The 27,500-nt window shown below is 49.2% G+C and overlaps 1 protein-coding gene across 1 annotated transcript in view; it reads right to left on the bottom strand.

Annotated features, from left to right (window-relative positions):
- The window catches only part of fam135b (family with sequence similarity 135 member B), a gene marked incomplete at both ends in the record, with an annotated part of 93,369 nt that overhangs the window by 14,838 nt on the left and 51,031 nt on the right, over positions 1-27,500 (bottom strand). The window contains 6 exon segments of the mRNA XM_084311888.1: positions 1-1,619; positions 2,657-2,811; positions 2,942-3,015; positions 14,216-14,371; positions 17,218-17,267; positions 18,478-18,637. The exon segment at positions 1-1,619 is cut by the window's left edge and continues 620 nt beyond it. Coding sequence (XP_084168014.1) covers positions 1-1,619; positions 2,657-2,811; positions 2,942-3,015; positions 14,216-14,371; positions 17,218-17,267; positions 18,478-18,637 — 2,214 coding nt within the window.

Here is a 27,500-nt window from a genome sequence, read left to right as displayed (position 1 = left end):
ACACTCATCCGCTGGCTCGACTATCCTGCCGCTGCCTACTTGATGGTTCCTATCCTCCTCGTGACTGACAATAGCGCCGGCCTCGTTCACACGACGAGGGCTCTCGACAAACCGCCGGAGAGGCGACGCTTCAGGGACACCGCGTGACACGGACTCCATTGTGTGCGTCTCCGACGGGAACTCCGGAGGGTCCGTGTTGTCGGATCTAACCGCCGCCTCAAGAAAGCGGCAGTTCTCCGCGGGAGGCGCGCTGTGTCGCTGTTGGAACGAGGCCGGGTCCTTGTCCGACGGAGCCACGACGTCACACTGTTCCCCTTCCTGGATGTCCTCCAGGGAGGAATGGTTGATCCCAGACGACTCCTGGTGTCGCGTCGAGACGGCAGGGGTGGGGTCGGGCGACCCCGCGTCCCCTTCGCGCCCGCCGTCGGTCCCCTCGACGTCCGTCTCCCAGGGGGCGGCGGAGGAGGACCCGCCCTCGTCCTTCTCGTCGTTGTCCTCCGGGCTGCTGATCTGCGGCGCCGACACTGACTTGGTGAGCTTGCTGAGCAGCTTGCTGACCTGCTCCCGCTCCTCCTCCTCGTAGGGCAGGGAGTTGATGGAGGTGAGCGACGCCTGGATGCCGCCGCCGCCGCCCGGCAGGCTGCCGTCGCTCTCCGTCTGCAGGCCCTCCTCCAGCGAGCTGCGGTGGGCCGGGTGGTGGTGGTGGTGGTGGTGGTGGTGGTGTCGCCGCGCCACCTGCTGGGGGATAATCTCCCGGTCGCTGGAGAAGTCCAGAGGAGGGCGTCCCCGCAGCAGCACGGCCTCCCCGGCGGGCCAGGCCACCGAGCTGGGCTCGCTCTCGATGCCCGAGTCGGAGATGAGCGAGGAGGAGCGCTTCATGATCTTGGAGCCGGCCAGACCTCCGCGGTGGAACTGCTCTCTTCTGATGTCGCCGGCGGCGGTGAAGGGAGGGGTGACCGGATGAGCCCGGCCGGCGGGTCGGCCGCCGAGAGGGACGTCCTCGCTCCCGTCATCGTCCATGGACTGGGTCTGCGGCGTGGCGACGTCGTCACCCTCGTCTCCGTCGTCCTCGTCCTCCCCTATGGTGTCTCCCTGGAGACTCCGCGTGGCGTCGCGGTGTTCCACGGCGTCTCCTCTCAGACGGTGGACGGGAGACCGGCCGGCGTGGTTGTAGGTGTTAAAAGTGATTATGGGGTTGTTGCGGTTCGACGAGAGGACCAGAACCGGCTCCCCTCTGTGCGGGTCGACGTGCGGGGGCTTGACCGTGATGCACGTCAGCCCGGGGGCTCTCCCCCTCCCGAGCTGGGATGGTTCCTCCTCGGGGTGCCCCGCTCCCGGCTCCATCTGGCGGGGCTCCGTCGGGCTCTCTCCGTCCACCACCGTGTCCTTGATACTCGCGATGCCAGTGGCGCTCCTGCTCCTCTGCCCTCCTATGAGAGAGACATAAGTGGGCAGGTCCATGCAGTCCTCGCCGTCCGACGGCTCCCGGGGTAATAGCACCGCCGGTGACCTGGCGCCCCGGTCGGCGTTGCGACCCCTTTTGGCAGAGGCGAAGCCCGGGTTGGTCTGCTGCTCGTTGGTGGCGGTGGTGGCGAGCGTTGGCACGTGTGAGACCCACTCTGGAAAAACACACAACAACAACACTGACTCAACACTTACAAGTGACATAACAGCAACCATCGGTATGTTATGCCAATCATGTGTGTTTGAGTTGCTACTGGTAATGAGAGAAGGCATAGGGTCCTAAAGGTCCATGAAGTGGATTCATTTAATAACAAGCCTTTCTTTAGTTGGGCTAAAACAAAATAGCTGGTTACCTACAGTATGCATCCCGCCTGGATTACTGTAACTCCCTCCTCAATGGTCTCCCACACAAGTACCTCTATAAACTCCAACTGGTCCAAAACTCAGCTTCCCGAATTATCACTAGAACTCCCTCCACCAACCACATCACTCCTGTTCTCCACCAACTTCACTGGCTGCCTGTTAAGTCACGCACTGACTACAAGGTATTACTACTCACTTTCATAAGGCCCTCCATAACCTAGCCCCTCCTTATCTCACATAACACAAATTAGGTTATAGTTAGGGTTAGGTTATGGTTATGGTTATGGTTATGGTTATGGTTAGGTTATGGTTATGGTTATGGTTATGGTTATGGTTATGGTTATGGTTATGTTATGGTTAGGGATAAGGTTAGGGTTAGTTACAGAATGCATGTACGTTTATGTAATGTCCCTATATTTCACGTGTGTGTGTGTGTGTGTGTGTGTGTGTGTGTGCGTGCGTGTGTGCGTACGTGCGTGCGCGCGCGTGTGTGTGTGTGTGTCCGTGCGTGTGTGTGTGTGTGTGTGTGTGTGTGTGTGTGTGTGTGTGTGTGTGTGTGTCCGTGCGTGTGTGTGTGTGTGTGTGTGTGTGTGTGTGTGTGTGTGTCCGTGCGTGTGTGTGTGTGTGTGTGTGTGTGTGTGTGTGTGTGTGTGTGTGTGTGTGTGTGTGTGTGTGTGTGTGTGTGTGTGTGTGTGTGTGTGTGTGTGTGTGTGTGTGTCCGTGCGTGTGTGTGTGTGTGTGTGTGTGTGTGTGTGTGTGTGTGTGTGTGTGTGTGTGTGTGTGTGTGTCCGTGCGTGTGTGTGTGTGTGTGCATAAGGTGGACAGTAACCTGTTTGGGGCGACTCCACATATCTGTCCTCAAAGATGATGGGAAGACTGCTCCAGTCTCCGTCTATGTCCAGGCACTCAACGGGCAGAGGGGGCATCCGGGTCAGGTAGTCGGAGCTCCGCACCTCCGCCGCTATCTGTCCATGTCTGTTGATACTGGGGGGAAGGAAGATAGCGGCGAGGACAATTAACACGTCTCTGCGTTCACACAAGATCAATCTTCGATCGAAGTTCAAATCTCTGAAAGAAACAGCGTGGACATTCTGGGGGACGGTCGATAACTCACAGGTCCTCTTGGAACGTCATGGATGTCTCTTTGGGGTGTTCGGTGAAGAAGTATGCCTCGGAAAATCTCCGGACCTGATGTTTCAACATACGAAGAAAAAAGAAAAAACAATAATAATAATAATCGCTTGAATAGGTTTATATAGAGCCTTTCAAGAAGCCCAAGGACGCTTTACAAAGCAACAAAAAAAGACACATAATAATAATAATACATTTGATTTATAAAGCGCTTTTCAGGAACCCAAAGACGCTGACAATGAGCAAAACAAATGAACAAAGAAACAAAGAACCACAGGGAATAAGCAACAGTATGAAAACGCAGGACATACAACCACGGGTAACAAGTAACAGATACAGAGTCCAGTAGGGGAACAGTCAGGGAAGTAAGGAAACCGAGGGGAGGGGGGGGGGGGGGAGGGCAGGAGAGGGAGAGAAAGTAGGGAAGGGGAAAGGGAGGTGGTAGGTTGGAGGAGGGTGGTTATGGGTAGGGAAGGTTGTATGCTTTGGGAGAACAGGTAGGTTTTGAGTCGGGATTCAAAGGTGGAGAGTGAGGGAGAGTCACGGACAGTCTGAGGGAGGAGGGTGTTCCACAGTCTGGGTGCAGCTCGTGAGAAAGCCCGGTCACCAAAACCTTTAAGTTTGGATGACGGCTTGACGGGACAGTGAGGGAAAGAGTGGAAGAGGACCGGAGGGAGCGGGTGGGGCATAGCAATAGATAGTAATAGGACAGGGACACGACTAGAGGCTGTAGACTTTCGTGAAGAGGTTTAGATTTAAAGGAGTCCAGGGATGTGGCAGAACGGATCTCAGCTGGAAGTGAGTTCCAGAGGGTGGGGGCCACCAGGCTGAAGGCTCTTCTTGTAGGCGGGGGGGGGGGGGGGGGGGGGGGGGGGGGTTGGAATGTACAGTACAGTACAATGAAAAGAGGTTTGGCATCCAACCAGAGTGCAAATGTAACTGTAAAGTGCAATAGTAATATACAATGTACAGGTGATTAAACTGGGCAAAGAATATACAAATTAGTACTACTGAGTGTAGTGCTAATCATCAGATGTATGTACAGAGTTGTAGTATAATCAGTTAGTGGAGCAGCGCGCAAAGCACACGGCGCTCTACTGCGTCGATGGGGAAGAAGCTCATAATCGGCTACTTCCACCGGGGCCAACAGACTACTGACGGACGGACAGACTCTAAATTATCACATAGGCCTACACACAAAAGATCCTTAAGTGACTTACACACAAGCACACTTATTACACACACACTGCTGCTATTTACACTATAGAACTATTCCTTTTTTTGTATCCACAGTTTTTTTACCTTGTATTGTATGGTTTATAATATAGATCGTTGTATATTGTTGTCTACAAATCTACTATGTTTGAGGAGCCGGGGAAAACAAGCATTTCCGTTTTTTTTATTAATTGAAAAAAGCTGTGACAATAAAATAATCTGAATCATAGACTTTGCTCTTTTCCAACTCAGTTATTCGAGTTCTATTAGAGTTCTACCACATCTTTTGAAAGTCTGACACCATAACAGGCAAATCACAGGGAACGGTATTTCTGGTGTATTCTCTCCTCTCTCTCTCTCTCTCTCTCTCTCTCTCTCTCTCTCTCTCTCTCTCTCTCTCTCTCTCTCTCTCTCTCTCTCTCTCTCTCTCTCGCTCTCGCTCTCCCTGATAATTAACAGTGTTAATTGAAATCTCAACTCTCTCGTGGGTGCAAGCGCGACAACATGCCCTCAAGGTAATCTAATACAAACATGTTCATTATTCACAGACAACTTGAATAAAATATCGTCGGGTGAAAGAAAATGTGTCGTGTAGGCGCCGCAGACCATAATGTGAATTATCTTTGTATTAACGTTAAAACATCCCGGTGATTAGATTGAATTATATGAGTCCTTTCAACCGCGGACGGTCTAGACACCGAGCGAGGAGGTCTTTCATCACGGCTGAGGTGTAATGTAATAGTCACGCTTCATGGAACACAATCTTTTTTTCAATTTTGGTCAATGCAGAATCGAGCCACAATACTGACTTCTGAGTCACAATGAAAATTATGAAATATTTCTAGGAAATATATTCTTAAACTATAACAAGCATAAGGGCGGTCGGATGGCGTAGCGGAGATTGCGCTCGTCACCAATGCAAGAGGCTGCGGTCTCGACTCCCGGAGTCAGCATTGGCTGCGGCTTGGGCCGATCGTCATACTAACTCGTTTGGCTGAGTTAGCGGGAGGGAAGTCGTGGGTGGTGATCTGGCGTTGTGGACAGCGACGCCTACAGGTCAGGTCTGGGCGCCTGCTCAGCGAAAGGCAGGAAATGGTGAAGGCAGCGTGACCTCCCACGCGTTACGCTTCACCAATGAGAGTCCTCGCTGCCAGGTGAAAAAAGAGTGTCGGAGGAAGCATGTGGGTTAGACTTCAGGGTTCCCTTGTACCGACCAGTAGGAGGAACATGCGCACAACAACCAGGTAGGGGAGGGGGGAATTGGCATAACGACTAAATTGGGATGGGGAGAAAAATAGAAAAAAATCTGGTGGAGAAAAAGAGGGTTAAAAAAAAAGTGTGTGAGTGACAAGATTTACTGAAAATCAACTTTACTTAACCCTTTCACTACCACACTACAGAAGGTTAACCCTTTCACTACCACACTACAGAAGGTTCTATATCATACTGGCTCCGCTCAGCGTCATCTGCACTAACCTCACTTCGTGCACAGCACTGAATAAAAATCCACAATGTACCTTTACATACCAGCATCCGTCTGGCCACACCCCTATCCGCTTACCTTCATAAGCAGGTGTGTGGTCACCTACTCGCCTCCTTCTTCACTTTCACCACAAAGAAGTGCCTGTTGTATACCCCACTTGACGAGGTTGTTAGCTGAAGAAAGTTGAGTTACGTGTTTACATTTTTTCTTGCTTTTTTCTTTCTCTCATACATTTTAAAAGAAAAAAGCTAAGTCATAATGTTTACCTCGGAGGGTCGCGCTAGCAACGTCACCCTTCACCAGCGGTTCTCCATTGCCTCCTCTGTCGTGCGTCTTTGAGCGGGGTTGAGGCCTCTTTCGTGGTCGGCAGCCGCGCCCGGTAGGCGTCCGATAGATAGTTTGCCTCTCCAAGGAGCTGGTGCACCAGCGCCGTCTCCTGTGCGATGGCCTGGTTCCGGCTCTGGTTCCTTTGCCTCCGGAGAGTCGTCCGATGTTGGGCGGCCGGCTCCTCTGGTGGCGGAGGATTTGAGACGCAAACTTTTTGCGTCTGCTCGCTCCCGTCGCAAGATGGTGGCTTGTAGACGCGAACGGCCTGGTTTTGGTGAGTTGCTGGAGCCGGATGAGGATGCGTCTGATTATCCATGGCCGATGGAAACAGAGGACTACATGGTAGAAGCGGACGGGTTCTTGTTCGACGCCCCGGTGGAGACATGTCCGCCGCCCGTCCAGGTAATACTGGAGGGGGGTGAGAGGTCTCCTTGGGGTTCCTCGTACGCAGATGTCGGGTTAGAACCTCCGACTCGGCAGCGGGATGCCCTGCTATCAGCCACATCAGAATGTGGCTCTGTAACCAGTAGTCTGCTGCATGTGAGGGACGCAAGCTCGGTGGGGGAAAGTATGCAGGGGGAACTGCGTGCTTTGTTCCCCGAGCTCATGGCGGCGGCGGCAGTCGCAAATGGCGTGCCGCTGCCGCAACCACTGCCTGTTCCTTTTCCTGACGATCTCATAGGTCATCTATGGCAACGCCGTCCTGTGAGAGGGATGGACGTTGTCTGTCCATTTTTCCCCTCAATGGAGGCCTACATCCGTCAGGGACAGGTGGTCTCCCACATCATGGGCCTCACCCCCGCCTACGTGCAAGTCACGAGGGTGGTGGGTTTGGTAGAAGGCATGAAGGAGGGCGTGCCTCGGCTTGATAGGCCGATGGCGGCGCTCCTTTGTCCTGAGGTGGTGTGGGAGCCGTTACGGAAGCCGGTTCCCCAAGGGAAATCGGCGAGGCGGTTGGCTTTCTGGAGTGACCAGTCATTTATCTCCGCGACGCAATCTCTGGCTGCCACATCTAACATCGCGCAGCTGGCGAGATTCATGTCCGGGATACTGACAGCGGGATGGAGCTGACTGATTTGCAACATGATCAGCTCGCCCAGTCGGCAGGAGCCATCCTGCATCTGATCCAGCCGCAGGCCATAGCTGCTGGGAAAGTACGCGCCCTGGCCACTCTAGTCCAGCGCCACCTTTGGCTGGAGCAGGCGCGTGTGCCGGAGAAGAAGAGTACTCCACTTCTGACGGCACCCCTCTCCGATGCTGGACTTTTCGGGTCGGCACTGCAATTGATGACCGCAACCTGCAGGGAGATGCAGGAGGAGCGTTCCGTGCTCCAGCCTCATTTCCCCCCGCCCGATGTCGCCGGTGGAGTCAGACGGCAGGCTCGTTGTCTGGGTTCCGCCGCCGTAGCCGCCGCTGCTACCACCGCCACTGCTACCACCGGCACTGCTGGACCTTCGGCAAAGAAGGCCAGGAGGAGAGAGGGCGCCTCCGCCACTGCAGCCGGCCCATCTACGCCCGGAGGTGACGGTAGGGATCGTCGTGACCAGCCTCCGATCGTTTACCGTCCCGAGCGGCTTGTGGCAGGCGTCGCTGAAAGTATGACTTTTTCCCTCTGTGGTTCCCCCCTGTTCCCTTCCCGGCCCAAATATGATTTTTGTTTATAAAAAATAAAGAGTCCCTCCTAAAAGTTTGTTTGTTACAAACTGTGTGTTTATTCACCAAACATATGATGGGGATACGACGTGTGAACCTTTCGCTAGTGTGTGTTTGATAGGAGGGCTAGACTTTAAGTCTTGTTGGTCGCTACATTCATGTTAGAGCTTAAGCAAGGGCTGCAGCTTACACTCGGTTGAAAAAGGTTTCTTCTGCCTCGACCTGAATCTTCACATAAAGGTAGAGTTTAGTTGTGTGCTCTGTTGCTTATTGAGCCGCAACACTATTGTGTTGGTCTGCAGTAATGCTTGTGTGTGAAAAGGTACCGCGGTTCAGGCCGCTCTATCTCTCTATCAGATTTTCTGTGTCTTGCAACATAAACACGGGTGTCGGGTTCACACATACATAACTTGGCCTTGTTATAAACCCTGTTCACAGACGTGTCTGTGGCTAGCGTGCATTGAATTAGCTTTGCGCTGTTCATTAGCATACTGGCTACTTAAGGTATCATATGGCTATTTTGTTGTTGTCGTATGCAAGGGTTGGGCTTGCGAGGGGGTACCGGATAAACCCCTCCTTCCCTCTTCTGATTGGTCAGGGGGTTTCTTGGACTCTCTTTTCATTCGGTCAGGGCCAAGCTGTTAGGCAGCTTGGCACGGGGGGGGGGAGGGTTTCCCTGACTCTGCACCTATCACGGGCGGTTGAGTCATGGGTTTCCCCCCGTCATAGAAAACGTCACTAGGCACGTTTCTATTGGACGACGGCTTCCGTGAGTTTTTTCAGACCCGTATGTAGGGTCTGTCATTGCCAAGTTGTCGGGGCAGAGCGTAGGAACTTACTGTTCTACTACGCTCGATATACGTGTGACTTGAGTCTGTTGGTCACATGACTCAATGTTACCGTGACTTTTCAATCTGTGGCTCACGTGGGAAGTCTCTCTGAGGATTCCCGTCTCCTCTCTGTGGTGAGGGTGGCGGGATGTAAGAATGTAAACAATTTTTACCCTCGGCCGCGTCACGTGGGATTCATGTCAGTCGGTGTTTCTTTCTTTTTAATAATAAAAAGAGTGAAGAATATGAAGCACGACAACTCCTTGTCGTTCTCCCAGGCGACTTGAAGGACCAATGTCTGGTGTCTGGTTAGACTATCCATTGATGTGTTTGGGTCTCGACGCGTACATAGTGCTGGCTCGGGGTGTTTTCTGATAAGAATCACGCAGGAGGCTAGTACGCCTTGTTTGCTCGTTATTAAAACAGCGTTTTTATAGGACAACTGGGATGGGTGATTTTTTTCTCTTTCGAGCGCCTGTTACTGGCTCTCGACGGATTCTCATTCATATCTGGGGGATGTTAATGGAATAGATCAGAACATAGGTAGAGGGGTCTCACGCCCTTGGGGTGGGCCACTGAGCGCGGTACGAATGGGACCGTCTGGGTGGCGCCCTCTTTTCATGTTTTAGATCGACACGCATACCTACCCCCTCTCCTGGAGTGGGGATGTCGGCGTGGTTAGGGCACGGGACTGGTTCTGGTCACGCTGGTCCAGGTCAGTTAACCCGTTGTCCACCGGGGACGCAGATCTGCTGTTCTGGTACCCTGAGGGACTTGTGCTTTTTTCGGGGGGAAAAATGCAGAGTCGGCCCGGGTGTCACAGGGTTGGGCGTTATGGAGACCCTTTGTTGGGTACAGGTTGTACCTGGCACTATCATGAAAGGGCTGGTTCTCCTTTCTTTTCGCTCCTCTCTCACGCATGGCGAAGAGGGGGCTGTTGGGGTGGTCTTCTGGACCTCCTCTGGTGACCCTGTGTGCTTCCTGAGCCGCCGGGCCCGGTTCGAAGTAATGTTTCGTTGACCCGTAGGCCTGGAATAACCCTTTTTGTAAACTGAAACACTTGCACTGCGGTATAGCCAGTGTATACCCGCAGGTGTGTTTTGGAGTTTTTTCTTGAGGGGTTATAGGAACAACCACCGCATGTGGTACCAACAGGGTGGTTGATTCCCTGGTGTGTTGGAGCAAAGTCAACTCCCGGGTTACCCGGTTGAGTGTGCCCCTGCATGTTCATGATGTCTGCCAATCGTGTCAGCCTTCTCTGCCTCGACCCCTCTGGGTGGGTTTTTTTTGGTGGAGGCTTTGTCATGGTGCGCAACAATGCCAGCATACGCCCCTTCCGCCAGGGTGCTGTTTTCAGTTGACCCCTTTGGCGCCTGTCTCATCCGCAGTGCTCCAGGCTCGGGTCTAAAGCCTGCTGCCTGGTTTAAGGGATCGACCCCTCTGGGGTCGTCTCCCCGGTGCGCTGCCTGCTTCCGCTATAGTTTAGCCTTTTGAGTGCTTCAAGTTGCGGCCATGCTGACTGCCTGTGTTGCAGGGTCAGTGTGCCAGGCGGCGTACTAGTGGGGGGAAGGGCCTGCTCTTGGAGGGGCCCTGTCCGAATACGCTGGCAATGTGGGGGGCGGTGTCACTAAGTGACCGCCTGGTGAGGTCTTGATGCTTGGCGTCATTGACCTCTCCGGGCCCCCTTTTTCCAGGGGATCCAGTCCCTTCAGTGGGTATGGGTCTTCCTTCGCGCTCCGCTGCTACGGCCTTGCCACGGGGTTGAGTTTGCTCTTGGCCTTGTGATTTTGGGGGCAGTAACGAGGGTTGTTCCTTCCGTTCGTTCCCTGGTGGCATGCGGGTTGTGCGTGTGCGTAGTCGTGGGGTCAAGCCACGGTCTGCTCACCCTGTGCGTTGAGTTGCTCGAGTTTCTATTCGCACGGTCGGATCCGTCTCCCTCCCGTCCTCCAATAGGGAGGGTATCCTCCATTAGGGAGGGTCGGGGGCTCGGTCCTCTCCGGTCTGATGGTTGTGGGGGGCCTCAGCGGGGTACATTTGTCGAGCTTCTAGCTCCCGCTCAGCTCCTGTAGTGCAGATTACGCTGAGCGGAGCCAGTATGATATAGAACGCTCAGCGTCAGGACGCCACTGCGGCCCTTGACCTCGCCTTGTGGTGAAAGTTTGGGAAGGAGGCGAGTAGGTGACCACACACCTGCTTATGAAGGTAAGCGGCTAGGGGTGTGGCCAGACGGATGCTGGTATGTACTGTAAAGGTACATTGTGGATTTTTATTCAGTGCTGTGCACGAAGTGAGGTTAGTGCAGATTACGCTGAGCGTCACCAATATTCATAGAACTTGGTTATATACATACATACTTACGTTAACCTTTCACTACCACACTACAGACGGTTAACCCTTTACTACCACACTACAGACGGTTAATCCTTTACTACCACACTACAGAAGGTTAACCATTTCACTACCACACTACACAAGGTTAACCTTTCACTACCACACTACAGATGGTTAACCCTTTACTACCACACTACATACGGTTAACCCTTTATTACCACACTACAGACGGTTAACCTTTCACTACCACACTACAGAAGGCCAACCTTTCACTAGCACACTACAGACGGTTAACCTTTCACTACCACACTACAGAAGGTTAACCCTTTACTACCACACTACAGCAGGTTAACCTTTCACTACCACACTACAGACGGGTAACCCTTTACTACCACACTACAGAAGGTACCACACTACAGACGGTTCTCTGGACGAACGGCGTTGGTATTTATTTTGAAAAAGTAAACTTCCCTCTTACATCACAACACTGTTGGCCTACATTAACATGGAACAACACTCCCTGACCTTTACCCTTAGTAAAAATAAGGGGGGGGGGGAAATGGTAGAAACTAGGGATGTCCGATATTATCGGCCTACCGATATTGGCATAAAAATGTCATATCGGAAAATATCGCTATCGGTTTTCAAAAAAAAATAAAAACATTTATTTTATAATTTTTTTTACATTTATTTAACCTTTATTTAACCAGGCAAGCAAGTAAGAACAAATTATTTTTTTATGTATTGTCAAAGTATGCATAATGTTGTGTTAATTACACGACAAGAGATATGTAATGTTAATTACCTGAAATTATTCCGTTTTTTGGGGGGGGGGAAACCCTGCATATATCGGTATCGGTTGATATCGGTTGATATCGGTATCGGAAATTAAGAGTTGGACAATATCGGTATATCGGTATCGGTAAAAAAGCCAATATCGAGCATCCCTAGTAGAAACATCAGGTAGACAAAGAGATCTTCAACCAGGAGAACCAAGAGATCTTCAACCAGGACAACCAGGTACAGTAGGAGCTAAGGTGAGCAACTGATGATAATTAGTAATAATACTTAACTTAATAATTGTATACAGTACATGGTTTTACGCAAGAATAAACAAGGTAAGGACTACAACGTATATCATTTAGGGTACCATGTGTATACTGCACCTTGTCTATACTGTTTCATTTTACTCTTACTCATAGTATATTCAGATTTGAATGTGTTATTGCTTATATTTATTGTAACATATAATATATAACCAATGTTTACATCTTTACAATAAGGTTTGTGCTAAAACCGTGTATGATTTAATGTTATCTGTTATATGTAATTCGTAAGACATAGTTGGCTATTTTGGCTGAAAGCTGCAATCTAAATCTCTTGAGAAACTCTCTTCAATCAGGGCATGTGGTGACACATGGAACTACTGGGAACCACTGCAGATTGTGTGAAGTAGGCAACTCTCACCAACACAGTGGGAAACTGGTAAAATGTCAAAAACACAATACATTTTGTTGATCTTTTTCAAACCAGTCGAACCCTTGCAGGACAAAAGTGGTTTGCCCAAGGATTATGTGTAAGACCCTAGGAGTAACGTTACGAGGCAGGGAGAAGGAGGCAGAGAGCTGTTTTATTTGTGACAAATAAACCAAAAGAGTATGTACATTCCATGCTTCTTATTGTCATTCTCTGCATAGTGATCGATAAAGAGGATGATTGATAAATTGGCTTATTGTGATTAAGATGATGTTGTAAATTATGGCATAGGCTAATTAATGGGGGAATGGGGGGGATCCCCACAAATAGATTAAAGTGGTTTCTGGTGTCTAAGTATTTGGGCATATTGGGCTGTATGCTCCACAGCTAGGGGGCAGTGGTGATCTGTGATGAAATAAGTACAGTATGGGTAATGAAAACTTTTAAGTGCCATCATAATTCATGGGGCGCGTAATCATAATCTAGACATGCAATACATGCCATGTGGACTGAAATGATGCAACAGCGGACCTCAGCATATCAGAATCAGAATCAGAATCAGAATCAGAAAGGACTTTATTACCATGTAGTTTTCACATACAAGGAATTAGATTTGGTTGTTTTCGGTGAGACATCAACGGACAGACAATAACGGACAGATAATAAAATAAAAAGGTGGAATAAATGGGATATAAGCAAAATAAAAAGGTGTTTAGTGTTTTGCTCAAGGACACTTTGACGCGCTGCCCGGGAGGAGAGGGAATCGAACCGAGGATCTCCGGATGACCAGACGACTGCTCTACCTCGACCGAGCCACTGTCACCGGCTGTACAACTGTGCAAGATGTGGTCCACTTGAGCATGTCCGTTCACTACTCTACTGCTTTTACTGTCCCCATGTACCTGGCGGTCGCCGCGTACAATAGCGGCTCGTCATGTGTGCTGATTAGAGGAGACGGGTGTCTCAGAGAGAGGTGTCAGGCCTGGACTACATGAAGGCAAAGGACTGCGGACTGTCCGCCCACCTAGTGTCTGCACCTCGTGCTCCTTGACTGTGTGAGAGACGTGCGGCGTACTGGGCTCCAGTGTCGTGTCAGAAGATGCTATAACTACATTCTATTTCTATTCGTGCCACTGCACATCATTGTTCATCGTGACAGTCTTGAACAAAAAGGTCTGTTCTCCAGGCACCGTGGTTCTGAGGCGCTCCGTGGCCCGCTCTCCCCTCTCGACCTGCCCGGGTCGGCACCCTCTCTGTGTCTCTGTGCCTCTCCCGGCTTACAAATGAAGCACAGAGTATGTGCCTACCAACAGACTGGAACTGGAGAGTGAGGGCATGAAGAGAGCTCCCCCTGCAATTCATTCATTCAAACCACGAAAAGAAAAGTGGCATCGACTGAGCATTATCTTTTCTGTGTGGTACTGTGAATGCGGTTGCTTTTTTAAAGATTACTATCATAATCTGTGAGTAAAGTTTGTGCTAAAACCGTGTATGATTTAATGGCTCAATTATTTTGGCTCAATGCTGCAATCTATTTTGGCTCAACGCTGCAATCTAAATCAGATTTATTTTTAAAGAAACATCAATCAGGGCATGTGGTGACACCTGAGCAAAGCATTTGAGTTTTGAGTTTGTTTTGTGTTGTACTACAGGCACTGTGGTTCTGCTGCGTTCTGTGACCTCTTCTCCCCTACTCACCTGCCTGGATCCTCTCGGGTTATTATAGATTAAGCACAGAGTATGTGCCTATACCTACCAACAAACGAAAAGGAGCACATGCAACAGACTGGAACTGGAGAGTGAGGGCATGAAGAGAGGTTCCAAGCACAGGAAGCTCCCCGTGCAACTCATTCATTCAAACCACAAAAGAAAAGTGGCGTCGACTGAAAAGACTACTTTTCCCCCTGGTGTGTGAACGCGTTTTTTTATTTTTTTGTCTCACCCTGAGCGTGTGGTGCTCCTGGGCCAGATAGGAGAGGATGTGGGGGTTGAGTACGGCGGTGTCCAGGAACTGGCTCCACAGAGCCGCTAGCTGGGAGCAGAGCTGGCTCACGTCCCTGCTGATCTGCTCCGCCACCTTCTCGTGGCCTTCCTGCAGCTACCCAGAGAGAGAGAGAGAGAGAGAGAGAGATGGGAGAGAGAGAGATATGGGAGAGAGATGGGAGAGAGAGGGAGAGAGAGAGAGAGAGAGATGGGAGAGAGAGAGAGAGATGGGAGAGAGATGGGAGAGAGAGGGAGAGAGAGAGAGAGAGAGAGAGAGAGAGAGAGAGAGAGAGAGAGAGAGAGAGAGAGAGAGAGAGAGAGAGAGAGAGAGAGAGAGAGAGGGGGAGAGAGAGAGAGAGCGAGGGAGAGAGAGAGAGATAGAGAGAGAGCGAGGGAGAGAGAGAGAGAGAGAGAGGGAGAGAGAGAGGGGAGAATATCAACACTTGTCTCGCGAGGGGGCAATAACAATACTCTCGCTTAACACAGTATTTCTGGGTTTGGCAAAGGAAGTGCAAGTCGTAAGGTCGCAAACCACTGAAAACTGAACAGAAGGTGTTAAGACCTAGACACTTAGTTTGAGCAGGATAGAACCCTGTTTTGGCTGTTTTTTAAAAGACAAACAATAATAATGGCATGTAATTACTATAGGTATCCAAGCAAATAACATGTGAATTTAGGGTACATGATCGACCACTTGAGTACACCAAAGTGGATCATTTATCATAGTCAACTATTACATTGTGTGTAGACTGTGCTGAAGGCTTAGTGATTTCTTTATATTTAAAAAGGGCAAAAACAATCTCAGACACTATCTGTAAGAATCCAAAACCGGTGCCATGAATTGTAACTAATAGTGAACTGGCGATGTCTGCCTTTATTTCATCCAGACTCCACTATTGCAACTCGCTATTCATCTGCCTAAATAAAACATCCATGGATCAACTCCAGTTGGTCCAAAATGCTGCTGCCAGGCCAGGGCTGAGCTGGGGAAATCATTCAGGCCAGGCAATATAGTGCGAAATATAGCCCCAGTCCGGACACTTTTTAAGCGGAGGGTCTGGGGGTCTATACCATCAGGAACATTTTTGTTACAAAGACTTAATTTCCTAGGCGGCCGGGTAGCGCAGCGGACTAAGCATCTGCCTACCACCGCAAAGAGACACTGGTATCGAATCCAGCTGTCAGCGGTGCCTCCGGCTTGGTCGGTCGTCCATACTGACACAATTGGCAGTGTCAGCGGGAGGGAAGCCGGTGGGGTGGTAATCTGGTCGTTGTAAACAGCGACTCCTACAGGTCGGTCAGGGCGCCTGCACAGCGAGGGAGGGAACTGGGGGAGGTAGTGTGACCTCCCACGCGTTACACTCACCCAATGAGAGTCCTCGCTGTCAGGTGAAAAGATGCTGCTGGCTGTCTCCACATGTATCGGAGGAAGCATGTGATAGACTTCAGGGCTCCCTAGACCGACCACATTTTTTTCGATATATCAAATGCTAAGTGGATTTTTCTGGGGGGGATTATTACAGGCTAGCATAATTATGTCAATGATTAGCAACAACACTGATTTCGATGGATTTTTTGTTTTTTGTAATGGTCCCGCCTCCACCAATCACATGCGGCTCCCTTTGTGTGTGTGTGAGCAAGAGAGAGAGAGAGAGAGAGAGAGATAGTTCTCCAACTTGTGACTTTAGACTGTGTTACCCTGATCTCCTGGTTGTTCCCCACCTAGGTTATCTAACTATCGCGCCGCAGCAACTAGAAACACTGGCCTGGCCTGCTTCTAAGTTCAGTGGCTTGACTGCGAACAAAAAAAAAGTTAAACAAATATATATTATATATATATATAATAATAATAATTATTGTTTTTTTTATCCACTTTTTCTCCTCCTATTTTTCTTGTATTTTCCTCCCATCCCAATTTAGTTGTTATGCCAATTCCCCCCTCCCTGAAGTCTATCACATGCTTCCTCCGATACATAGGAGACAGCCAGCAGCCTCTTTTCACCTGGCAGCGAGGACTCTCATTGGGTGAGTGTAACGCGTGGGAGGGCACACTACCTCACCCAGATCCCTTCCTCGCTGTGCAGGCGCCCTGACCGACCTGTAGGAGTCGCTGTTTACAACGACCAGATTACCACCCACCGGCTTCCCTCCCGCTGACACTGCCAATTGTGTCAGTATGACGACCGGCCAAGCCGGAGGCAACGCTGACAGCTGGATTCGATACCAGTGTATCTGCGGTGGTAGACAGACGCTTAGTCCGCTGTGCTATCCGGCCGCATATTATTAATATTATTATACTTTTTTTTTGTATCTGTGCAGGCCAGGCCACCGGGAAAACTCCCGGTGCTCCTGATGGCCAGTCCGGGCCTGGGCCAGGCTACTCACTAGGTCAAAAAGATCACGTCACATCACCCCCATCCTAGCTTCCCTGCACTGGCTCCCGGTACATTTCAGGATACATTTCAAGGTCCTGGTGTTCGCTTACAGAGCCCTCCATGGGCAACCCCTCCCTACATTAGCGAGCTCATCCACCCACTTTCCTCCAGCCAGTCACTGTGGTCATCCGACCAGGAGCTCCTGGTGGTGCCCAGGACCAGGCTAAAAACAAAAGGGGACCGAGCTTTCGCTGTGACTGCCCCAAGGCTCTGGAACGCCCTCCCCCTAAACATGAAAACAGCTCCCTCTGAACTAATTTTTAAAAGGCAGCTAAAAACTCTACAGGCAGGCTTTTAAACACCTAAAGCCATGTCTTTTAGTTTTTTGTTGTTCTGTTGTTTTAGCTCATTTTAATGTTGTATTCTTTTCTTCAAATGTTTCCTCTTACTGTATTTTATTGATGTTATATATTACTGTTGTAAAGCACTCATGCTGAGAAGGGCGCTATATAAATACAGATTTACTTTTAATAATAATGTCTTGTACGAATATGGATATGATTTGCAGCACATGGAATAAACCCACCTGTAATTCTACCGTGAGCTGGTTAAGACTCTCCTCCAGGGGCAGCTCCTCTGTGGGAAGAAAGATCGTTTCTTTGCAAAGCTCAGCTCAAAACAGACCAAGAAAAAGCACAGCGCTGCTTGTTGAAGCAAAAATCTCATATCCAATTTAGGTCCATTTTGCATTGTATTCATTTGAATTGGAATACACGATTTTCCCCCAGCAGCAGGTGAAGGCCAAATACAGTATGATAGCATGTACAATAGTGCTGTATATACCGTATATATATACATTTATATATTTACATTTACCGCCTACTGTATATATATCCATATCTGTCTGAATATACCTGCATATAATCCTATGCTATGCTATGATGCCTGAATTTCCCCAAGGGGATCAATAAAGGAATATCTTATCTTATCTTATATACCTACTTATATACCTGCATATAACCCATATAACTCGATAGCATGTACAATAATGCTGTATATACAGTATATATATATGTTTTTCTTTTTATACTTACTATACTATATCTATCCACATCTGTCTGTACATACCTGCATATAATCCTTTTACATAATACTATAACTATATCTATAGATACTATATCTATATCTGTACTCCCTTACCTACTCTTACTAGTTACACTGCTGGCCAGTATGTCTACTACCATAGTCGTTATACCTGTATCACTGTACATATGAATACTACAACTCTGTACAGACATCTGATTAGCACTATACTCAGTAGTACTAATCTATATATTTTATACCCAGTTTAATCCCCGGTACATTGTATATTACCGTTGCACTTTACTGTTATATTTGCACTCTGGTTGGAACGCCAAACGTCTTTTCGTTGTACTGTGCTGTGTGATGACAAAACATTTGAATCTAATGTAATCTAATCTAATCTAAACAATCACACACACAGACGAGGCATAAGAGGAGAGTGGCAATGACTTATCAGGCTCCACAACCGTGGGCACGCACTGCTGCCAGCAGCCGGAGAACTAACAGCAGCAGAACTCGACAACTACTAGGAATGTCTGACCACTAAAGTCTCTCTTAACTAGTCTTAAACCACCTAAACTGCACGGACTACAACGTATAACGTATGACGTATATCATGCCAGTTAGGGTACCTTATGTATACGGCCCCTGTGTACACTGTATACTTTACTTACTCATAGTATATATTCACACATACATGCATCTGAATCTAATCTAATATTTGAATACATAAGAGAGCAGGCTTCTTCTTCATAATGCTCACCCAAGTCTTCCTCAGTCTGCTGGAGCTGCGGGATCTCCTTCATCAGTGCAGCGTAGTAGGAGCGCAGGCCCCTGTGAGCCACCAGCAGGAGGCGACAGAGTTTCCGGTGCCACGTATGTGCTCTCTGCAGGCAGTCCTCACTGGGCACATAAAAGCTACCCTGGACAGAGACACAGACACGGACACGGACAGGGTAGGGGGAAGAGGGGGGATGTCAACCGCTATGTAGGTCACCGTTCACCCCCGGCCTTAACGACGGACGTGTACACACGGTAAAACTTTACGGCCTCCATACTGAGGGTCGTGTGGCTTGTCATTGACCTTGGCTTTATAGGTTAAAAAGGAGCTCGTTTTTTGAGGTTGCCACGTCCCAGTAATTACTTGGGGGGACATCAAATGAGACGATGGAGACAACTGGCCCCTAAACATGGGCTTGTCGCGAGTTGTAAAATTGTTTTCTTTTTTTTAAACCCAGGATCAATAAGTGGAGGTGGCATTGGGGAGGATGTAGCACGACCGTGTTATGACCCAAGGACAGGAAGCTGATCTTCAGAACCGTGATGATGGTCTGGGATGGTAGAGGAGCCATTTTAGACACCAGTGCTCCAGTGAGAGCAGATAAGAACGTCCCATAACAAAGCTGTTTTGGTATTGGATGTCAAATAACTCCTTTATAGATATATCGTTTTAGACGTTGGATTGACCAGAGTACAATTGAGGTCCAGACAGTAGCAAACATGTGCTCCTGGTATTGTCTCCCAGGTAGATGAGCACTGAGCAGCACGTCAGTGAAACAGCATCAATAGTTTCTGCAGCACAAGTATGTTGTCCCTTACTTTTTAAAAGCGGCAGCTAAAAGTATGATGTGCAATAACGGCCTCCCCAGCAGATGGCCCTCTAACCATGGAACCATCTGTGATTGTGTGTGTGTGTGTGTGTGTGTGTGTGTGTGTGTGTGTGTGTGTGTGTGTGTGTGTGTGTGTGTGTGTGTGTGTGTGTGTGTGTGTGTGTGTGTGTGTGTGTGTGTGTGTGTGTGTGTGTGTGTGTGTGTGTGTGTGCGCGCGTGCGGTGTGTGTGTTTGTGTGTGTGCGTGCGTGCGTGTGTGTGTGTGTGTGCGTGCGCGTGCGTGCGTGCGTGTGTAATACTAGTTGCTGTCCCTACTATAACTATTGACAGCCATAAATCACCAAAACAAAGAGCCTATGACATACCTCTGCCATGTCTTAGTGACATTTATCTCACAAACTACTACAAACTACTGTTCTACTACCACAAACACCTAGCAGCAGTCATGTTTTTTAGTTTTAGTTTTGGGCCAAGAATGTGACCGTGGACTGCTCCCTGGTCCTTTAACTCCAGACTTCACATGGATGCCTTCCCAGAGAGACTCATCCCCTGGTGTGGATGTTTTGATAGTCCCAGAGAGACTCATCCCCTGGTGTGGATGTTTCGATAGTCCCAGAGAGACTCATCCCATGGTGTGGATGTTTTGGTCGTTCCAGAGAGACTCATCCCCTGGTGTGGATGTTTTGGTCGTTCCAGAGAGACTCATCCCCTGGTGTGGATGTTGTGGTAGTTCCAGAGAGACTCATCCCCTGGTGTGGATGTTTTGGTAGTTCCAGAGAGACTCATCCCCTGGTGTGGATGTTGTGGTAGTTCCAGAGAGACTCATCCCCTGGTGTGGATGTTTCGGTAGTTCCAGAGAGACTCATCCCCTGGTGTGGATGTTTTGATAGTCCCAGAGAGACTCATCCCCTGGTGTGGATGTTGTGGTAGTCCCAGAGAGACTCATCCCCTGGTGTGGATGTTTCGGTAGTCCCGGAGAGACTCATCCCCTGGTGTGGATGTTGTGGTAGTCCCAGAGAGACTCATCCCCTGGTGTGGATGTTTTGGTCGTTCCAGAGAGACTCATCCCCTGGCGTGGATGTTTCGGTAGTTCCAGAGAGACTCATCCCCTGGTGTGGATGTTTCGGTAGTTCCAGAGAGACTCATCCCATGGTGTGGATGTTTCGGTAGTTCCAGAGAGACTCATCCCCTGGTGTGGATGTTTCGGTAGTTCCAGAGAGACTCATCCCCTGGTGTGCATGTTTTGGTCGTTCCAGAGAGACTCATCCCCTGGTGTGGATGTTTTGGTAGTTCCAGAGAGACTCATCCCCTGGTGTGGATGTTTTGGTCGTTCCAGAGAGACTCATCCCCTGGTGTGGATGTTTTGGTCGTTCCAGAGAGACTCATCCCCTGGTGTGGATGTTTTGGTAGTTCCAGAGAGACTCATCCCCTGGTGTGGATGTTTCGGTAGTTCCAGAGAGACTCATCCCCTGGTGTGGATGTTTCGGTAGTTCCAGAGAGACTCATCCCCTGGTGTGGATGTTTTGGTAGTTCCAGAGAGACTCATCCCCTGGTGTGGATGTTTTGGTAGTTCCAGAGAGACTCATCCCCTGGTGTGGATGTTTCGGTAGTTCCAGAGAGACTCATCCCCTGGTGTGGATGTTTTGGTCGTTCCAGAGAGACTCATCCCCTGGTGTGGATGTTTTGGTAGTTCCAGAGAGACTCATCCCCTGGTGTGGATGTTTTGGTCGTTCCAGAGAGACTCATCCCCTGGTGTGGATGTTTTGGTCGTTCCAGAGAGACTCATCCCCTGGTGTGGATGTTTCGGTAGTTCCAGAGAGACTCATCCCCTGGTGTGGATGTTTCGGTAGTTCCAGAGAGACTCATCCCTGGTGTGGATGTTTCGGTAGTTCCAGAGAGACTCATCCCCTGGTGTGGATGTTTCGGTAGTTCCAGAGAGACTCATCCCCTGTGTGGATGTTTTGGTAGTTCCAGAGAGACTCATCCCCTGGTGTTGATGTTTTGGTAGTTCCAGAGAGACTCATCCCCTGGTGTGGATGTTTTGGTAGTTCCAGAGAGACTCATCCCCTGGTGTTGATGTTTTGTAGTTCCAGAGAGACTCATCCCCTGGTGTGGATGTTTGGTCGTTCCAGAGAGACTCATCCCCTGGTGTGGATGTTTCGGTAGTTCCAGAGAGACTCATCCCCTGGTGTGGATGTTTTGGTAGTTCCAGAGAGACTCATCCCCTGGTGTGGATGTTTTGGTAGTTCCAGAGAGACTCATCCCCTGGTGTGGATGTTTTGGTCGTTCCAGAGAGACTCATCCCCTGGTGTGGATGTTCGGTAGTCCCAGAGAGACTCATCCCTGGTGTGGATGTTTTGGTAGTCCCAGAGAGACTCATCCCCTGGTGTGGATGTTTTGATAGTCCCAGAGAGACTCATCCCCTGGTGTGGATGTTTCGGTAGTTCCAGAGAGACTCATCCCCTGGTGTGGATATTTCGGTAGTTCCAGAGAGACTCATCCCCTAGTGTGGATGTTTCGGTAGTTCCAGAGAGACTCATCCCCTGGTGTGGATGTTTTGGTCGTTCCAGAGAGACTCATCCCTGGTGTGGATGTTTCGGTAGTTCCAGAGAGACTCATCCCCTGGTGTGGATGTTTCGGTAGTTCCAGAGAGACTCATCCCCTGGTGTGGATGTTTCGGTAGTTCCAGAGAGACTCATCCCCTGGTGTGGATGTTTTGGTCGTTCCAGAGAGACTCATCCCCTGGTGTGGATGTTTTGGTAGTTCCAGAGAGACTCATCCCCTGGTGTGGATGTTTTGGTAGTTCCAGAGAGACTCATCCCTGGTGTGGATGTTGTGGTAGTTCCAGAGAGACTCATCCCCTGGTGTGGATGTTGTGGTAGTTCCAGAGAGACTCATCCCCTGGTGTGGATGTTTGGTAGTTCCAGATAGACTGATCCCCTGGTGTGGATGTTTTGGTCGTTCAGAGAGACTCATCCCCTGGTGTGGATGTTTCGGTAGTTCCAGAGAGACTCATCCCCTGGTGTGGATGTTTCGGTCGTTCCAGAGAGACTCATCCCCTGGTGTGGATGTTCGGTCGTTCCAGAGAGACTCATCCCCTGGTGTGGATGTTTCGGTAGTTCCAGAGAGACTCATCCCCTGGTGTGGATGTTTTGGTCGTTCCAGAGAGACTCATCCCCTGGTGTGGATGTTTTGGTCGTTCCAGAGAGACTCATCCCTGGTGTGGATGTTCGGTCGTTCCAGAGAGACTCATCCCCTGGTGTGGATGTTTTGGTCGTTCCAGAGAGACTCATCCCCTGGTGTGGATGTTGTGGTAGTTCCAGAGAGACTCATCCCCTGGTGTGGATGTTCGGTAGTTCCAGAGAGACTCATCCCCTGGTGTGGATGTTTCGGTAGTTCCAGAGAGACTCATCCCCTGGTGTGGATGTTTTGGTAGTCCAGAGAGACTCATCCCCTGGTGTGGATGTTTCGGTAGTTCCAGAGAGACTCATCCCCTGGTGTGGATGTTTTGGTCGTTCCAGAGAGACTCATCCCTGGTGTGGATGTTTTGGTAGTTCCAGAGAGACTCATCCCCTGGTGTCGATGTTTTGGTAGTTCCAGAGAGACTCATCCCCTGGTGTGGATGTTTTGGTAGTTCCAGAGAGACTCATCCCCTGGTGTGGATGTTTCGGTAGTTCCAGAGAGACTCATCCCCTGGTGTGGATGTTTCGGTAGTTCCAGAGAGACTCATCCCCTGGTGTGGATGTTTTGGTAGTTCCAGAGAGACTCATCCCCTGGTGTGGATGTTTGGTAGTTCCAGAGAGACTCATCCCCTGGTGTGGATGTTTTGGTCGTTCCAGAGAGACTCATCCCCTGGTGTGGATGTTTCGGTAGTTCCAGAGAGACTCATCCCTGGTGTGGATGTTGTGGTAGTTCCAGAGAGACTCATCCCCTGGTGTGGATGTTTCGGTCGTTCCAGAGAGACTCATCCCCTGGTGTGGATGTTTCGGTAGTCCCAGAGAGACTCATCCCCTGGTGTGGATGTTTTGGTCGTTCCAGAGAGACTCATCCCCTGGTGTGGATGTTTCGGTCGTTCCAGAGAGACTCATCCCCTGGCGTGGATGTTCGGTCGTTCCAGAGAGACTCATCCCTGGCGTGGATGTTTCGGTAGTTCCAGAGAGACTCATCCCCTGGCGTGGATGTTTCGGTAGTTCCAGAGAGACTCATCCCCTGGTGTGGATGTTTTGATAGTCCCAGAGAGACTCATCCCCTGGTGTGGATGTTTTGGTCGTTCCAGAGAGACTCATCCCCTGGTGTGGATGTTTTGGTCGTTCCAGAGAGACTCATCCCCTGGTGTGGATGTTGTGGTAGTTCCAGAGAGACTCATCCCCTGGTGTGGATGTTCGGTAGTTCCAGAGAGACTCATCCCTGGTGTGGATGTTGTGGTAGTTCCAGAGAGACTCATCCCCTGGTGTGGATGTTTTGGTAGTTCCAGAGAGACTCATCCCCTGGTGTGGATGTTTCGGTAGTTCCAGAGAGACTCATCCCCTGGTGTGGATGTTGTGGTCGTTCCAGAGAGACTCATCCCCTGGTGTGGATGTTGTGGTAGTTCCAGAGAGACTCATCCCTGGTGTGGATGGTTCAGCAGCTCCAGAGCGACCCCAGAGTGTTGAGATGGCATGTAGTGCATGTGTGTATATAATGTGTATATGAGGATGTACTGTAATTTGCCGCAGGGCCAGTAAATCTGCCGGGCCCTATCATCATAGCCGCGTGCCGCTCTGTAATCGCGGAGCTGCACCAGGAAGGAACATCTGTATGTTTACTTTCATAATTCCCTTCACCTTTATAGCCTTGCCTGGATAAGGCACAGAGTGAGGGAGTGAAGAGAAATAGCTATTTATTTTTTCTCTCTATGAACTAGTAATTATCTCAACCCCCCCCCCCCCGTCGCTGATAATGCATGGGAAGTGCCCCCTCGCCCCGTGTTGGTGTTTCGCCTTTTAAACATCGTCACCTTCTTAAAAGAATGGCTCATGTCATATATATATATATATATATATATATATATATATATATATATATTCTTTTTTTTACTGAACCAAATACAGTATAGAATATATGATATTTAATCATTTCACAACTAGGTAGGAACAGCATGATCTTTCAATTAAGGATGTAGGCAGTGACTTAAGCCATTATTTTAAGAAGGCAACGACATAATTCCATAATGCAAAGTGTGACTATCTTCCACCGCTGTGAACCAGGCATTACTGTAAGTATACATATAAGTATATGTATAAGTATAATGTATAAGCAGTCCAGGCCTCATGTCAAGCTGGCAGTCCAGGACAGAGACACAGGCTACATGGCTTCGCTCTGATACTACACTGCGAGGGATGGCGGACTGCTGCAGTGCACCATAGGACAGGCAGCCACGGGAGGCCCATCTGGTCCCGGTGTGATGATGATTCACCCGCCGATTACAGATCCAAGGACATAAGAGACCGGGCAGGAGTACTGTTCTCTTGACTTCCACGTTTGTCTTCTACCAGGACTATTTCTCTGGCGGTTATCAGGGGGATGTTCAGAGAAACACTCCTCTACCTGGTATCCTCACCCATGATCGAGGGGCACTTCACAGAATAAGATAAAAAAAAATAAAAAAAATGCTGATTTATTTAGCATATACTCTCACACACATCCTAAAACATTAACCCTTTCACTACCACACTACCAACGGGTTTTACCCTTTCACTGCGACAATACAGAAGGTTGATAACCCTTTCACTGTCACACGACAAAGGGTTAACCCTTTCACAACCCCACTACAGAAGGTTAACTCTTTCACTTAACCGTCTGTAGTGTGGTAGTGAAAGGTTAACCTTCTGTAGAGTGGTAGTGAAAGGGTTAAGCAGTTTTGTACACATTCGTTTAGTTTGACAGTTACTGAGAGTAAATGAGTTTGAATATGGCCACCAGTGATGCGATGGGGAACACTGAATCCTTATGTTGTTGTGTTGATTACAGCTCCATGAAATGATGAGTAGATGAGAAAATAGCAATACCTTGTCTTATAGGGACTGCTACCTTATCATATAATTTACAACAACACAAGGATTGTGGCCATATTCAAACTAACTTACTCTCAATAACTGTCAACACTAAAATGAACGTGGGCTGTTGAAAGCTTTTGGACGCGCGTGCAAAAAATAACCCCAGCATCGTGTCTTTGGTGAAGTGCCTCTGTTAATAAAAAGGCAAAATCGGTTGTAATGCCTTTAAACGTTTTCTGCAAATTATCGCCCGCAAGACACATTGTGTTCTTTTATAGCAGCGTAGTGCTGTTTCCCACCATCCCACGAGAGGCAACACCACAATTCAGCTGATATCAATGGAAATCTGCAACATCTAACTTTGCATTAACGACGAAAGCGAGGCCAAAACGGAGGGGGGTGGGGGGGGGGGGGGGGGGGGGGGTGTTGGCGGCCAAAGGACCCGCGGCACCGCAGTGAGGGGAAAGTGCTGAAGTGTTGCTTCGGCTGCAGGTAAATAAAGGTAAAAGAGGGCTGCCTCTCTCGCCACGGCTCCCACCTGCAGCTATGTGGTACGTGGCGGCTGGAGCAGAACTCATTACCGCGATCAAACAGAGGCCCCCCGCTCGGCTAAACGCAGTGCTTATTAAAGCGCCCTGTCGGGGGTGGGGTGTAAAAACCTGGAGCAGGGGCGCAACCCGGGTCCTCATTAAGATTTACAGCACAGAATGTGATGTCCACACAGCGACAGAGGGAGAGATGCGTGTTGTATACCGAACCGGGATGAGGTGGGGAGGGAGGGGAGGGAGGGGAGGGAGGGGCAGGGGATGGAACCAGCAGCTTTACAGCCCTTCAGGGTTTCTGCCATACAGGAAATGATGGACGACAGCGGGGAGGAAGCTGGATAAGACACGTCGTAACAGCCAAATGAAAAATAGCTGCTCGGCCGCCGGACACGTAGTCGTCTCTCACACGTCTGAAAAGGGACACGTGGACGCTTTCCCGGACGCCGCGCTCGTCCCACGGAGCGCTCTCTCCCCCGCTGCGCTGGCCGCGGTGCTCGAGACGAGGGCCGCTGTGAGAGGGCCTTTAGTGAGAGGACGACAACGTTGTCCCATCAGACAGTCGAGATGTGATTTAATGCCAGGCCAGGGTGCAGCATGTCTGGGACAGGTGCGTTGATTCAATATGATTGGCGGGTGAAAGATGCGGTGCAGTTCAGCATGATCTCTTTACCATAATGGTCTTTAATGTGAACTCTAATCAATGTATAACGTACGAAGTATATGACGGCATACTGCACCTTATGTGTATACTGTATACTAGCATTTTTTGATTATATACATATCGATTAGATATTAGATATTAGATTATATATATTGTAACTATTATGTATTGTAGGGCAAATATAACATACCCTCATCTGCACCTTGATCTATTTATACTTCCTACTTTACTTGCCCATAATGAGTTAATTATATTGTTAGTTAGACTGCCTATTTTTATTAAATTTGTATTTGTACTTCTCCACTTTACTATAATTTTATGACCTGTATCATAAAATTATAGACTACCATAGTATGTCTTCTACTATCACATGTACCTGTACCTCCCCTCCCCCCTCCCCCATGCCGCTATGATGCCTGAATTTCCCCAAGGGGATCAATAAAGGAATATCGTATCTTATCTTATCTTATATGTATACTGAGTTTTTATTATTGTTTTTCCCCCACAAAGAAACGTGTCTAAATCTCATTTTAATTATTTCCAATATCTCTTTCTTTTTGCCAAATCTGAAGGGCATCATTCTCTTCCCTGCGGTCAGAAGCCACGGGGCAGCAGATTAGGCAGCTAGGCAGTGTTCCCGGCGCCAAATATTCAGATAAAGAAGATTGGCTGTTCCCAAGTGTGACATAACAACAGTGAGGCCAGGTCAGGAGGGCTTGCATGATCTCTTTTTTTCTTTCCCCAGATATAAACCACGACCAAACAAACAAGTTTCCCCAGTATCTACATCACATTTCAGATGTGCTTAATCCACCTCAAGACTACGCAACCCCCCCCCCCCCCCCAGATTCTGCATCAGAATGACCCGGTGTTCAACCCTTCTTTGGTTTGAATCCTGTTTTTTCTGAATGACACGCTGGAACGTCATCAGAGCTC

Source organism: Notolepis coatsorum, assembly GCF_963971535.1.
Source record: "Notolepis coatsorum genome assembly, chromosome: 4".
Taxonomy (NCBI): Eukaryota; Metazoa; Chordata; class Actinopteri; order Aulopiformes; family Paralepididae; genus Notolepis; species Notolepis coatsorum.
The sequence above is the reverse complement of the archived record's forward strand: the minus strand, read 5'-3'. Positions and strand labels throughout refer to the sequence as shown.